The sequence below is a fragment of the Mytilus trossulus genome, chromosome 10, assembly GCF_036588685.1.
Source record: "Mytilus trossulus isolate FHL-02 chromosome 10, PNRI_Mtr1.1.1.hap1, whole genome shotgun sequence".
NCBI classification, from domain to species: domain Eukaryota; kingdom Metazoa; phylum Mollusca; class Bivalvia; order Mytilida; family Mytilidae; genus Mytilus; species Mytilus trossulus.
In genome coordinates, this window is record NC_086382.1 from 33,803,836 (window position 1) to 33,820,792 (window position 16,957).

The following is a 16,957-nucleotide window of genomic DNA, read 5'->3' on the forward strand; positions in this document are numbered from 1 at the left end:
ACAAACTGTGCCCCTTTATTTGCCGACTTGTTTCTTTATTATTATGAGGCTGACTTCATGCAGGAACTTCTTAGGAAGAAAGATAAGAAGTTAGCTATATCCTTTAACTCTACTTTCCGCTATATAGATGACGTTCTTTCACTAAACAATTCAAAATTTGGTGACTATGTGGAACGCATATATCCCATCGAATTTGAGATAAAGGATACTACAGATACAGTTAAGTCGCCTCGGCTTCATATCTTGACTTACATCTAGAAATTGACAATGAGGGTCTTTACAACAAAAGAGATGATTTCAGCTTTCCAATTGTGAACTTTCCATTTCCAAGTAGCAACATTCCTGCAGCACCTGCATACGGGATATATATCTCCCAATTGATACGATATTCACGTGCTTGCATTTCCTATCATTATTTTCTTGATAGACGGTTACTGCTCACAAGGAAAGTATTAAACCAAGAGTTCCAAATGGTGAAGTTGAAATCATCCCTTCGTAAATTTTACGGACGCCATCAAGAGTTGGTTGACCGTTATGGAATAACCGTTTCACAAATGATATCGGATATGTTCCTTACGTCGTATCTTCAGGATTCGATAAAGTTCTTGTGAAGGAAAAATATATGCATTAGGGAACTTGTACATGTACTAAAAGCATTGTAAGCATCTGTTACACAGAATTATGTCAGTAACAGCGAAGTATCAGGAAATATTCCAGTAAAGCAACAGCTTCACAGGCTCAGTTTTAAAATATGAATTTCGACTGTCTTATATTGTTAAAAATCACTAAATAGAAAATTGCATTATTTGTTATAAATTAGATTTACTTCTTTTCTTTTAAAGAAATAGATATAGTTCGACTTAACCTATATTATATAGTTTTTTTTTTGTCATTCTGGAGGATTTTCTGTGAATAATCTATATATATCTAAGTTTTGAATACTGGTAAGACATTAGTGCTTGCATTTTTAACTGCAAAACTTTTGACTGCACAAACGAGAGTGAAAATAAATGCAGTCGTAATAAAAAAAAAACGAGTTAAGAGATTAAAGTGTTTATTAAGTAAATAATCCAAAATGTCAAAATAAAGGTCATCGTGGGATCTAACTTTAGTTTGTAAGTCACCGCATTCTAATTATGCATCTGGGGTCAGTTTCACAACAAATCTTACGACTACAGCTGGTGGTAAGTCATGAATAAATCAGTTTACTCACGATTAATCTTGTTTTAAGTTTTTTTTTGGAGAAACCGACTTCTGTATCTGAAGTTTGATAAACCTTAGTTTTGCAGCTATATATGCCGCGGACAGGATTACATTATGATAAGATCCATATCATAGTGACCTGATTTTAGTTTATGGCCATCCCGTTTAATGATGTATATGTATACTTTGTTTGGAAACACAGGTTCAACGGTTCAAAAGATATGAACCGGACACAAACCAGACAAGAACGAATCAAACAATGTTTAAAAACTCGACGGCTCAAATGTCAATGTCAAAATGAACTGATTTAATTGATGAAGATCCACGTTCCATTCCATAAAACATCTCTGAACTAAGTGCGTTTAACATCAATTTCTATAGTTCAAGGAAATGCATTTTATATTTGAAATCATTGGATATTGGATGAACTGTATGTATAAGTTACCTGATTTAATTCGACACGGGCCGTAAACAAGTGGGGACTGACGGACGGACAGACTTAAAATGTGATTCTTATATCCTCTTAAACTTTACTTGTGGTTGTATTAAACATGTAAGATAGTGATTTCCGATCTTGACACGGTGTGTAGGCTGTTAATAAACAGGAGAATATTGTCACTGTTGATGTGACAAAGACGTCTACTATACTTTTTACTCTCTTTATTGCGTTGTTTTCTCTCCCTTTTACTCGTCCAACCCATAAATATTTCATCATATTTTTTTTATTTTGCAAGGCACACCATTAATTAAAGTAAATATTAACACATTTAAGGTCAAATATTTGTTATTATACGTCGTTTTTGTAGAAAGTACTGTTTTACCTATAGCAGAGTGAAAACGTCAAAATGACGTCAATTATCGCCAAACCATGAACGATATGCAACTAAGAATCAAAGAGACGTTATCATAGTATCGTGTAAAGTAAAATTTGAATTATCTATATTACCAGCTGCTTCAAATAAGACAATAATACTACAAAAGTGTTATTCTTTCAATTTTTTCTGAATGACCTTTGACCCCAATTAAAGAAAAAATTGCACCATATTTAACATTTACGACCGGGAATAATGGAATCTACACATTTTTTCCTTTCAAATGATATATAATATAGCTGTGTGTTAGATAGGTGCATTAAAAATATTTTTTAGGTCTGAATGTCACTCGCCTAATAGGAAGGTGCATTATACTCGATACACGATACTCAAAAAATGTATTTGCTTTATTTGCACTGACAAAGCAAGACAAGTTAATTATATAAAAACAATTCGTAAATCGATACATTTAAGGGCATATGAAACTTTATTTTTTCGTCGTTAGGGAACAATTATTTTATACTCGTAGAGTAGGGCGTGGGAGGAGATTTTATGATGATGATCCATAATTGTATTATTAATTTCAATTTGTTGCTACACAGGCTGATTTCATTTTAATTTTTTGTTCTTGCTGACTAGACCGGAATTTCTTCTATATAAAATTGAGAAAGGAAATAGGGAATGTGTCAAAGCGACAACAAACCGACCATAGAGTAGACAACAGCCGAAGACACAAATGGGTGTTCAATGTAGCGAGAAACTTCTGCACCCGACGGAGATTTATCTGGGTTTTCCTCATTCTTGACAAACCCATTTATTCTGAACTGAGAGATACTTAAAACATTTTGCACAAAATAGTCGTGTATTTTTTATACAATATACAAGTAATATATAACTTTTTTTTTCTCGATCAGATTGATGCAAATGCAAAAATGAAAAGATTTTGATGAGTCGTATTGGAGTTTTTCCGTTTTCGCCATTTATTAAGATAATCATGTTAATACCTATTAATTTTATTTTTTCGATTTCAAATCTAAAATATGTTATACATGACTGTCTTAGATGAGATCTATACTGGAATATGCTAGACTTGTAGATGTTTAATACATAAATGCTACTGTTTAAAACTTTCAATCTCATGTTTAATAATATTTGCAGTATTACTGATTGTATCGAGCGATTGAAATGGTAATGCTAGTTTGTTTTGATCTGTATTCCTTTTAAGGTAGATCACCAGTATATATTTTTTGAGACAGATTTTTTTTATAATTTGCCAAAATGAAGATTTTACTATGCTCTTTTCAAAAATTTAATAAAAAGTATGGGTCACCGTGCTATTTTTCAAGCAATGAGTCGTTGAAAATTGCAAAAATTTGGTGAGTTTGTTCATGAAAAAACACATTAGTGTGCATAAAAAAAATTCTATGAGATAGAATTTTGAAATAAATTGTGAGAAGAAAGGTTTCATAATATGTTTGAAGAAAATAAAAAGAAAACATGGTGTCACCGAACTTGTTTTCTTGCTACAAGTAAAAATAAAAAATTCCCCTATTAGCCCAGTATAGATTTTGTACTAAAAGAGTTATCTCCCCTTAAATGGCTTATTTGAAAAAAATTGTTTAAAACCCCCAAAAAAATGATATTTGATAAAATATTTTGAATGAATCCATTAATAAACAGGTTTTCTTCAAATAGAAAAACAGTCTAACTATTGAATTACAATTCTGTCTCTAAATTGGCAGATTTAGGCAAATAACTAGACCGATTTTGTACTGTGATTGTACAATCCAAGATGGCGGTATACCATCAATCTACCTTAAATGATTCGAGGTTTTCTTTTTATGTGGTTTATTTTTTGGAAACGAGGTTTTATCTTCCATCTTCCTCTGAAAAGGTGTCATTCTGACGTAAAATACCTGTAGGTAAATGACCATAAACAATTACAGAATTTTATGTCATGTAAAATTGATTATAAAAGTAATTTACTACAAGTCTTTTTTTTTCAAATTATATATGAACCTGTATGTTATTCTAATTAATCAGATTACAAAATCATTTCGTTTTAGATAAAAGGAAAATGTACTTATACATATATTGTACTCATATGTTGTATTTTGAAAACGTAATAACCTTTGCAATTATTTCCATTTTTTTTTTCTTATTCTGTGAAAAGTTTGTATAGTCCATGCCTTATATAATATGTTTGTCAAATGTTAATTACTTTAAATTTGGACGAGCTTTATAACAGCTATCAGTTTAAAATCAATTCAAACATTGAAGAACCTTCACAATCAATGACTGCACGCAATTAAACAATCCAATATAAAGATCCAATTTTAAATTTTTAAAAAGCTAACCATAATCTTCATTGATTTTAACAATAAATATGTAGATTTAAATAACTATTCATATTCGTTTAGTCTTTTCAATATATGTAAATAATAATTTGTAACCATTTTTATTTTTCTTAAGGTTTGTGTACTTGGATATTCAACATTACAATTTCAATGATATGACATAGAAAAATTGACAGTATACGCGAACATTGAATTTGTGCGTTACAAATCTCGAAACTAGGGAATTCGTTGCCCATCGGATGGACATACATGTAGGTATTATAACTAAAACGTGTATAAAAATCACTGTGAACATTTAACGTGCTGGGATTGTTTTAATAGGTAATTTTATTGATGACAAGGTTCAAAAGACTGACGAGCTGATATAGATACATTGTAGTAGACACATGACCTTAATGAAGTGAGAGCAAACAAAATATAAATAAACAGTTAAAACAAAACACCAATAAACGGAACAAGTCATGTAGTTGAGCTGAAACAATCAACATATGTGTCTCGCTGTAATCAATTTACACTTTAAGTTAATGAGAAAATGGCTGAACGTTCGAGATCTAGGCGAAAGGTGAGTTCATCTAGAATTAAAGTTTCACCACGTGTTCAATATTCTCCTGAAGGAAGAAGACGCAATGTTTATTCAGATACAGAAGATATACATTCTAGTGACAAACTAGTAAAAACTTTTAACGATGAAGAACTAGTTAGAAGACCAAGTTCCGAAGATCTGAAAACGTTTGTTTTACGGTCAGAATCTGAAGAAACAAGTGTTCAATATGTTACTAGGAACAGCTATCGAAATAAACCTATTGGATATGTAACGAAAGAACAGGTAGTAGATAATAAAAAATTACCTACATATGACATGCAACATCCGTCAACCCGCGACGTTCGTTGTCAGATGACAACACATTACGTCCTACAATCGCTGTCTAATAAGAGAATACCGTTACGCAATAAGCAACCTTTTAGGAATGATACAAAAAAATCAGCAGATAATGAAAACAAATTTCGAAGACAGGAATATATAGACTTTCAACAGGAATATGTAAGTCCACAAACACGCAACGTCTCTTGTCAGATGACAACCCATTATGTTATACAGTCGCAGTCGAAACGGGGAAAACAAAATAAACCAACTCAAACTGAACCTGAGATAGTGGTACCTCCGCTTGACATACCTTCTTCTAGAACTTCGACTCCATCAACGCTGCTACCATCGCGAAACAAATCACCGGACAACATTGAAGTAATAATTATTAACGATTTCGAATCATTATACCCACATAAACAAGCAAGCCAGAAATATATAGATTCAACCCCAACTACTGACACAGCAGAACCACCTACAGAAACAATAGAGTCACCTTGCGAATCACCTGAATCATCTTTTGAATCATTTGAACCAGATTCATTTGACGGTTTGAAACCGAACATTGTATCTAAACCACAGGTAAGAAAGAAAAAAATGAGAGAAAAATGCAAAAAGTAAAATAAAAACAGATTTCACTTTTTTTAAATAGAATCACGAAAACATCTACAACAATATTTTCAAAATTTGATTGAATAAAGCGCTATGATTCTGCATGGGATACATGTGTCACATATGACAGCGGATATGATCAAACTGTTGTATATGAAGCATCAATCTCATCCTGTTTCATCAATTGTAGCATTGGCGGATGCATCTCTTCTAATATGTGCTTGTCATCAACACATAAAACAGTACTAGTTGAGCACAATCTGCTAACCCTTCCGGAGCACTCAAAATCAATTTAGGTTTTTGAAAGGGATTCGTTTTACTCAAAAGCAGTTTTTAGTCTACCGTTTTGTAGATCAACCGGATTGTTAAACTAGTGAGCGAAATTGAATATAAACGGTCATTTTAATCTGAACAGATCTTAAAAGACAATACAAGTACTTACAAAAGTTTGTCAGTAAAAGAGGACTAAAGTATACCAGAGGGACAGTCAAACTTATAAATCGAAAACAAACTGACAACGCCATGGCTAAAAATGAAAAAGAAAAACAGACAAGCAATAGTACACATGACACAACATAGAAAACTAAAGAATAAGCAACACGAACCTCACCAAAACCTAGGGGTGATCTCAGGTGCCCCGGAAGGGTGAACAGATCCTGCTCCACATGTGGCATCTGTCGTGTTGCTTATGTGATAACAAATCCGGTAAATAGTCTTAATTCGGTAGGTCACATTCATGAAAGGGAAGGGGATTGTAGTTACGACGTAACGAACATATCGGAGATTATTTGTCAAACGGTTATTCCATAACGGTCAACCAACTCTTGATTGCGTCCGTAAAATGTACGTCAACTTTTAGATACATCTGTTGCGGTTAATTATACCCCCGCTTTCAAAAAAGGGGGATATACTGTTTTACCTATGTCTGTCAGTCCGTCCGTCCGTCAGTCAGTCCGTCCCATGAAACTTTCGTCACATTTTTCTCAGGAACTACACATCCACCCTTTCTGTAATTTGGTATCAACATTTATATATGTCAGCCATACTGTGTGATGTGTTTTCAGATTCATCATTCATCGACTTCCTGTTTACCGAACACTGGTATGATTTTACACATGATAGCCAAGTACAATACAAGGATTTCTGAAATTTGGTTTCAGGATTTATATAAGTCAGCTATACCGTGTGATGCGTTTTCAGATTCATCACTCGACAACTTCCTGTTTACTGAACACTTGCATATGTTTACACTATTAATATTATCCACTTGCGGCGGGGGTATCATCAGTGAGCAGTAGCTCGCAGTTTCACTTGTTTAAAATGGTTTATAAAAACCGCTTTCAATAAATTAAAATATATTGGGCTGTGTTCAGACTGTGCAGTAGTTGCTATCTATCTGTTCATTTGAACAACATTCTAAATTGTTAGAAAATATACCTTTTTTTGTATTTTATCGAATTTTCTGGCCAGTACCAAGTTTGTCTGTGATCTGCCTTTTTTTAAGTCGAACACGATAGATATGTGTCAGAAAGAAATGCACTACGAAATAACTGTGTTCTCGGGCATAATGTGAAACAATTCAAACGGGAAAATTCAACGGCGTTATCATTAAAAACAAAACATAAAACATAAAGCTATGACTTTTAGATGTTTATGACTTTATGATGTAATACATTGACTTAAAACCTGAACCCATGAATTATTTTATAAAACAAATGTCTGATGGATAACCAAATTTTTTACGCTTACTTTGCATCTGGTTTTGACGAACATGATCCATTAAATAGTTCTGTTGAAAGTCAATTACTGATTTCAAATTTACCATCAGTTACGACTACTAATACTATCAGTCATTATTTTAGCAAATAGTCACAGTTGGTGGAGGATGGAATATAATGGACGACTACATGGAAAGACATGACCCTGTACAGGGATTCGTTTATGGAAGAGAGCATTTAAAAAACTCTGAATTACGAGAAAATAAGAAAAAGTACTATGGATTCAAATCCATTTATAAGTACCCTCAATATAAGAACCCATATCATTTTTATAAATCGAAAACATTTTTCAGGAAGTTAACAAATGACGGATAGTTGTTTAAGGTTATAATTAACTTTTTTGGTTAATAGTCTTCAATCTGGATTGATGCTTGTTAGTCCTCTAGAGTAGTGTGCCATAATCACTGTGTTCACAGTCTCAAAAATATCATACTTATACTGATATAGTTGTATTAAAAATAGATGTTTAAATAAATATGTATTTATATTAGGGTTAGCCTCTGAGTTTTTTTAACATGTTTTATGTTTTTCTGGTGTGATCTGTTTTCGCATTTATTCTCCTAGATATTAAATGTAACGAACAGTTCTCATCTTTTGGCAGAAATCATAGTGTTATTAATGTTATCTATTTTAGAGGGCTGAAAGATACCAGAGGGACAGTCAAACTTAAAAATCGAAAATAAACTGACAATGCCATGGATAAAAAAATCAAAAGCCAAAAATAAAAATAATAGTTTAAAAAACACAACATAGAAAACCAAAGACAAAGCCACACGAACCCCAACAAAAAATGGGATAGATATCAAAGTGCTACGGAAGAGTAAGCAAATTGTCCAGCACTTGAGCCAATAGTATTCGGTAGGCGAGACATTTCTGTGCTTGATTTTAATATTCGAGTTTTTCAATTAAAATTCCTTTCTCAATGTAAATTTATTTCATCAAAGTTTTTCAAACTATATGTTAGCAAGCTTCGTTATTCTTTCTTGTGATCTTTTGATAATAATGCTAAATATAATTTTCATTTAATGCCGATTAAAACATTATTTACAATAAGACATAATATTTAGGACACTCATAAATTTAACAGAGCAATACACATTGATTATAACTCTCAAGCCAAAAATGTAAATTGCTCTTCTAAAGAGACAACTCTATCAAACAATTGAAATACACTACAATTGAACGTTTCAATAAAGCCAAAAATTGTACCATATAGGCTACAAAGGTCAAACGTAAAATATAACTTATTGCATAAAAATGGCACTGCGAGTAGACGTTTCTCACCCGAGAGTATTAACAGTCTAGTAGCCAGATTTTTTGGTATGACAAAAAAATAATATTGATAGTTTACCTCTCAGAAACGTATTAAAAAAATGTTGTTTTAAACACTAAGGCATAAATTTCTTTAGCCGTATTTGCAAGTTTTTTCAGAATTTTCAGTTTAAAATACTCTTTAACATCATACTTTTTTATAACTTTTAAACTTGTTTATATACAAATGCCATTACCATGATTATTGAGTCAACAATCCCCTTTCGAAATACAAATCTGTATCATAAAATTCTAGTAAGATATTTCATATTCGTTGCTGTCATACACTTTTCATTTCATTTATTTTAAGTTAAGACCATCCCCAAATTCGTTAGGTATCGTTTGTGTGAATCCAAACACAATGTGTATTTGAGTATTTGAAGTAAGTGAGATAGAAAGATCGCATCGGATACCCTTTTAACCATCTACATACCATGGTATCTTGTAACCAATTTCCCTGTAATAATATGTTTATATCCTTTTCATATTTAGATTATTTGTTTTTTACTTTACTTTAAGGGTTCCTTTTCGTCAATTCATTTAAACATACATACACGTACGGGTAATATTTAAACCATTTCAATTTTGGTATATGGGGAAATTAATTTCAAAGTTTAAACTAGTTCCATTTATTTTAAAAGTGCCATTAGTGAATTCTGAAAAAATACATAAATTGAAGTCTTTACATTTTGAAGCCTCAGTTATATCCTTTTTTTTTATTAGTTTGGTATATTTCGCCTCTCTCTTTTATAATATTTGCTAACAAGATCAGCACAGGGTTTGGACTTGCTATTGAATGCGACTGACCCATTTGATCTTCCATAGTTTCGAAGAAAAGGGTATTCTTGTACAGCGAGTTTTAAAAAAACTATTGGCAGACAGGAAGTAATTCGTCGCTGATTGTGAAAACCTCAACAGGATAAACAAATACAACATCAGTAACCTCCATAAAAGCTTAAATAATTTTATTCGTACAAAAGATGTTTCGGACGGACTGGAACGGCAATATAAGTAGACCTACTTTGCCGCTGTTGTTGCAGGTAAAAATACCCTTGAGACAACAGTTCCCTTTAACCCCTCTATGGGATCAATTTCTGTTTTAAAAATCTCTATACTTTTTCATGTTTATTGTGGTATTCAAATTATTAGTCAATGAGGATTTGATATTAGAATCAAATGTATGGGTTCTAGTTGGGTTTTTTCTTGAAGAATTTCAATATTTGCTTCAAATTAGGTTAGTGATAAATATTATTTTTTCCGAAACTGCTTACATTTTTTTCAGTTCAGGAATTGAAATGCATAAGTGTAAAATCATGCCTTGTCCTCGTTCCGATTTTCATACGGTTGGTTTTTTCACTGCATGATATATCAAACTTTGTCAGCAACAGTAATGTGATTCAAATGAAATTAAAAAAAATGTTTGATGATTTATTTTGATATTATGACAATTTGTGTAAAATATTTGATGGGAATGATTTTCAACAGCAAATCGGCGTGTTATTCAAAAGACACCTGCATATGAAGTGCATACATCGCATTAGTTACGATATGTGTGAGTATTTTTTTTCTATTCTCTCTTCCGTACAACAGGGCAACTGCATACAACAAAGTCATTGAACGGAAGGTTCTAAAGTGATAGTCATTTCTAAATCTTGCTGATCAATAAAGAAATCCCGAATGTCGTAGTAACCTCTGCATATCAAGGAGTTATATATAAGTCATAGTTACAAGAAATTGATAGCATATAATGTATAGTATCTTGCATGTGTATTTGAATACAGATACTATTATTATAGTAAATTGTCAAACAAATTATCAAGCAGATTTTAAAATAAGTTAAATAATAGGACCAGTATTATAACATCATCAATTGAAACGGTTATGATTCTGAACATTTAAAAGATCACCTCACGCAATTAAACAATATAATAGAAAGATCAAATTATAAGATATAAAAAAAATATAACCAGCTGTACATTAATTCAACAATAAACGCGTAAAGCACTAATTGTGACATGGGGTTTTGCTAAGAATGTATGTAAATTTATGACTGTTTGAATTTTTGTTATGAATCTGATTAGTTGGGTGTGACAGTTTATGTTAAACATACAATTGGCTATTCAATGATTGTTACCGAAGAAAATATCTATCACGGACGGATTTAGTATTCAGAGATACAAAAGAGTAGAGTAAAAAATGCCAGGACATGAACATGATGAAGAAACACATGTTAAATTCGTTGTTAGAAATAGCTTTCGAGATAGGAAACCTATTGGGTATGTTACGATAGAACAATCAGTCGATGAAGAGACTTTTCAAAGTCTAGAATATGTAGACTCTCGGCATGAATATGTTGTTCAACGTAAATCACCCCGAAGCGTCGGTTGTCAGGTGAACACAACATACGAGATACTACTATCAGCACCAAAATGTCCTTTGACACCAATACCGCCACCATCACCACCTCCGTCGCCGCCACCCTGGTCGTCGCAATCAACGTGCGATGTCGGTTGTCAGATGACCACAAATTATGTGATACTATTATCAAGGTACATTCCCACGACACCGCTACCACCAACACCATCACCGCCGCCACCACCACCAATATCAAATAAAGAGGTAACGTTTTATTTCTTTGAAAAAGATCAAACAAATATAAATCAAACAATATTAACTCTCATTTTCAAACGTCATCCTGAATAAAATGACTTTGCATAAGATCTATTTATTATTTTCGAGATGATAATTTCAACAACTTGTTGTTCAACCTTTTAATTATATGATTAACTTTAACGAGTAAAAACTTAATCGCACAATTATCAAAAAACAATGATTAGATTGTGTTGTTCATCCAGTTTAAATCATGTATCTTTATATTGTATTTTGTTATGCATTCGAATTTTGAAGCAAGTGTTTCTTATAATGCACTGTAAGACGGTCATCATAACTTCCTTTTTATTTTACCAAGTTTGTGGATGTCAACTATCATTGAATGTAATATCTTTAAACATTTTCATATTTTTATGGTAGCATATTACTATTGTCTGTTTGATTTAAAAAAAGAAAAAAAAGGCAAACATCATTTCATTATGCAAAAACCAATACATTCTTTTAAACAGAATATGCTTTAATGTACATTTCGGTATAATAAACATATTTATTTCGACTGATTGTTTTGTTCACACATCCTTGTCATTTTATTGGAATTTGAAGCGACTGTCATAAAAATGAGAGGTTTCGCAGCAATAAATAAAGGCAACAGTAGTATACCGCTGTTCAAAACTCATAAATACATGGACAAAAAAATCGGGGTAACAAACATAAACTTAGGAAAACGAATTAAATATAAGAGGAGAACAACAACACACCATTAAAATGTAACACACACAGAAACGGACTAAGCATTAGACAAAATCCTATGAGAAACACAAAAATATCACATCAAAACGAAATACATGAATTTGGGATAGTTAAGTACCGTGACACGTCTTATAGAAATGTGAATGCACACTCAAAAATAAGAGAAAACAAACGACACACGGAAACACAACGTTTAAATGTAACACACACAGAAACTAACTATAATATAACACTGGCCATAAATAACATAAAACGAGGTTTAACCCACCATGTTCTACATAAGAAAACACATGTACCAAGTAAGGTTAAAATTTCAATGGGGTATATTTATCCTCTGAATATACAAAAAATAATTCCATGGTTGACATACTAGTATAATTAACACATGCTTTTCTTTATAAATCAATGGCTTATTACTTTTGAAAAGATAAGCGTGCAATATTGTTAATAACATTAACGGTACCAATTTTATTGCACCAGATGCGCATTTCGACAATACATGTCTCTTCAGTGATGCTCGTGGCTAAAATATGTAAAATACATAGCTTATATAAAAGATGAAGAGCTCTAATCCAAAAGTTCCAAAAAGTACAGCCAAATCCGTGAAAGGAATCAGAGCTTTGCATGAGGGAGATGCATTCCTTAATTTATGATAGTTTTTAATGTTTTATTGTGGCACTATCATATTTCAAAGAAATATATGTTCACAAAGTCTATGCTTAGTGTACTACTTTATTTATTTTTTCATCCAACTTTAAAACAATTTAATTTGTAGGAACATTTAGAGTACTGTATAGATCTGAGACAACCTGTTGAAATAATTGAGCCAAAACCATTTTTGATTGAACGTCGTGTCATCGATGTCTTCCCTAAACCAAAGGTAAAGCAGGTAAGAAAAAAAAATCACGAGACAACAACTTAAATGATTTCTAAATTAGTATGAAAAGAAACCAACACTATCATAGATGACCACATTAATTGTTCAACTGTCGATCTGTACAGATCGAAAAGGTTGATCAATGAGAAATAAAGACAATCTAAGTTTTTTTAAAAGTTAATGTTAAGACTTAACTACTGCGGTCAAATCAAAAATGTTCAGATAATTCTTTTTCTGTTTAGTCTGTTATCAGATTGTTCAAAATTTTCTTGTACACGTCAATATACTGAGTTATCCGAATAGCAACTCAAAAATATTCCTTATTGTTCTGATTAAATTAACGGTACCAATGTTCTTGCACCAGATGCGCATTTCGACAATACATGTCACTTCAGTGATGCTCGTGGCCAAAACATTTGAAATCCAAAGCTTATATTAAATATGAAGATCTATAATCCAAAGGGTCCAAAAAGTATAGCCAAATCCGTGAAAGGAATCAGCTTTGCATGAGGGAGATACATTCCTTAATTTATAATAAGTTCTAATTTTTGTAACAGCAAATTTTAATAACTCAAAAAAATCCGCGTATTTTCATGCCAGTACCGAAGTACTGGCTACTGGGCTGGTGATACCCTCGGGGTAATAAAGTCCAACAGCAGAGGCATCGGCCCAGTGGTAGTAATGAAATTAACGATACCAATTTTCTTGCACCAGATGCAACAAATTTTCTAAAAAGTACGATTTTTATGCCCCACCTAAATAGTAGAGGGGCATTATGTTTTCTGGTCTGTGCCTCTGTTCGTCCGTTCGTCCGTTCGTTTGTCCCACTCCAGGTTAAAGTTTTTGGTCGAGGTAGTTTTTGATGAAGCTGAAGTCCAATCAATTTAAAACTTAGTACAACTGTTGCTTATGATATGATCTTTCTAATTTTAAAGCCAAATTAGACATTTGACCCCAATTTCACGGTCCACTTAACATAAAAAATGAAAGTGCGAGTTTCAGGTTAAAGTTTTTGGTCAAGGTAGTTTTTGGTGAAGCTGAAGTCCAATCAACTTGAAACTTAGTACACTTGTTGCTTATGATATGATCTTTCTAATTTTAAAGCCAAATTAGACTTTTGACCCCAATTTCGCGGTCCACTGAACATAGAAAATGAAAGTGGGAGTTTCAGGTTAAAGTTTTTGGTCAAGGTAGTTTTTAATGAAGTTGATGACCTAACAACTTGAAACTTAGTACACATGTTCCATATGGTATGATCTTTCTACTTTTAATGCCAAATTAGATTTTCTTCCCAATTTTACGGTCCATTGAACATGGAAAATGATACTGCGAGTGGGGGATCCGTGTATTTAGGACACATTCTTGTTACTGTTTATAATTTTTCCGACTAAAATATTATTTACTGTTTTCCAAATCATGTTTATTTTAAGTCGCCGTGTATCTTCTGCCTCCTTTTTCTTTCAAGTACTCTATGTTAGTCGTAATATGTTATTCTCTCGTTTCGGACGTGTGCTACTGCTTCCTGTCTGTATCATTTTTTAGTATCACTAATACATTTAATACGACGGTTAAATGTCTTTCTTACTTCTAAAGATCAGTAATATAAACCGTTCTCGACGAAAAAAGTAAAAGCATCAAACCAATGTTAAGTGCACGTAAAGATACATTAGTTATGACCTTTTAAATTTAATTATCTTTATAAGATATAAGATGTTGTACCATTGTCAATTTGACAACTATTTATCCCACCATCAGACGTGCACGTACGCAACTATAGGCCATCATACCAATTTCAACAATGGGCAACTCATTCACCTTTCAGAGAGAAAAAACAGGCTTAAAAGGATAAAATTGAAATCGTATGGTATATATCAAATGCATATGATTTCAATGATTCCTTTGTCTCTGTTGTATATTTTAGAGACGATTTCTAAATCAATCCTGAATGCAAATCAAAGTGTAAAATATGTATTAGTCTTGATTAATTTAAAACAATTTTATTAGACTGTCGCCTTTAAATGACCCCTTAACGAAAACTTATGTTTTTATTGTTATTGCTTCAGACAAAATATGAAGATTACATAGTCACGGTTGGTGGAGGATGGAATAAAATGGACGACTACATGGAAAGACATGAACCTGTTAAGAGATTCGTTTACGAGAGGGAGCATATGAAAAACTCTGATTTACCCGAAAAGAAGAAAAAGTACTATGGATTCAAGTCCATTTATAAGTCACCTGGGTTTACAAGAGCTCATCGTATTTTATAAACACAAGTATTAAACAGAATATTAGATAAACGACGAACATATACATTATTAAATATAAAGCTACTTGTTTATTTTATTGTTAATAGTCTAAGATCAAGATCACTGCTTGTTGGTGGTTTATTGTACTATATGTACTCTATTTCTAAGAACTAGCTTACTTAGAATCTGTATCAAAAATGTAATTTATATATATGAACTTGTATGAAAACTAAGGGATTGTCATACATAGTTAATACTTGGTCCGAGAACACAATTAATTCGTAGTGCATTTCTTTTAGAACATAAATGAAAATAAAAAAAATCCCACCTGCGCTTTCTCAAAGAAACTTTTACAGTGTGTTGTACTACTTTTGGGACAAATCATATCAAATTTATAGAAAACTTCATCGCCTCTAACTCAAAATATGGACAATTTTATGTTTAGGGCGTCTTGAAATCTTTTGACAGCTTCCGAAGTGCTCATTTTCAACCTTTTTCAGCTGGACCAAATCACTACTTTCCTTTAAAATTCTGGACCCAAATTTTTTTACAGTGTAATTTCATCCCCCTACTTGCAATTTGAGGCATTGAACATGGAGAAATAAATTTGGAAGGGGTATACAAATTAATGGCAAGTAACCCACTGTCAACACTAGGGACTATATTTGTGAACAACGAAAATCAGGGGACGACAATGGTGGTCTCGGACCTAATAGGGTAGAAAGAGTTGACAAATCTTAAAAAAACTTGGTATGAACAAAGTTTAATGTATTATAACACTGCTTACAAAGTTTCATGACAATAGGATGTATATTATAGACATTAAGTTAAGTTCTATACTCATCTTTGCGTGTAAAATTTTGACGTTAAAATTGAAAAATTTCAACTATCAACATTTGGGGCTTTAAAAATTAAAATATTGCAAAAAAAATCTTTTTAAATGCCTTCATATATAACTTATCATGTACTAAAAGCAATAGAGTACTCATTTGATTTATCAGACTTGGCATAATTATTCAAAAGTCAAATTTATATGAGCCCGCGCCTAAAAATTTAGGTTTTTCAATGAAGGGGGGCCTTACATAAAGATGTAATATTTTCCAGCAATTTTAAATTTGTGAAGCTTTTTGGTTATAAATAATCCTTACATATGTATTTAAAGTACTTTAAATGGAAAGAAAAGTTACAAATAACATATCATATTAGTTTAAAAGGGTCTTAGGCCAAGTAAGACTGGAAAAAATTTAGGGTCAATTTAGGCCGTGCCACATATTTACATTAAAAAATGCATATTGAGGCTATAAAAAATAAAAATTTGTGTCTTTTTTATCATTTCTATACTCATGTGACATGATACAACAAATCTGAGCACAAAAAGACTCTTACAATTAACTTTTCTTACAAGCAGTATGGGCTGAAACAAAGATTTTTGCCTTTTTAGGGAAAAACTTGCATGCAATTCATTCTCAACAGTCTTATATTTAAACCACTTGCTATCCTACAGAAGAAAAGAAATATATTATGTGAAATGGA

The 16,957-nt window shown here is 32.1% G+C and overlaps 2 protein-coding genes across 2 annotated transcripts; both read left to right on the top strand.

The window, feature by feature from the left end:
- Positions 1-4,549: 4,549 nt before the first annotated feature.
- On the top strand, positions 4,550-8,012 carry LOC134686185 (uncharacterized). Its single transcript, XM_063545859.1, has 2 exons — positions 4,550-5,819; positions 7,712-8,012. The coding sequence occupies exons 1-2, from the start codon at positions 4,905-4,907 to the stop codon at positions 7,940-7,942; spliced, it is 1,146 nt and encodes a 381-aa protein (XP_063401929.1). The 5' UTR covers positions 4,550-4,904; the 3' UTR covers positions 7,943-8,012.
- Positions 8,013-11,134: 3,122 nt separating this feature from the next.
- LOC134687841 (uncharacterized) lies at positions 11,135-15,593 on the top strand. The gene is made up of 3 exons (XM_063548300.1): positions 11,135-11,557; positions 13,074-13,187; positions 15,239-15,593. Exons 1-3 carry the CDS (start codon positions 11,135-11,137, stop codon positions 15,443-15,445), a joined length of 744 nt encoding a protein of 247 aa, XP_063404370.1. The 3' UTR covers positions 15,446-15,593.
- Positions 15,594-16,957: the final 1,364 nt, after the last annotated feature.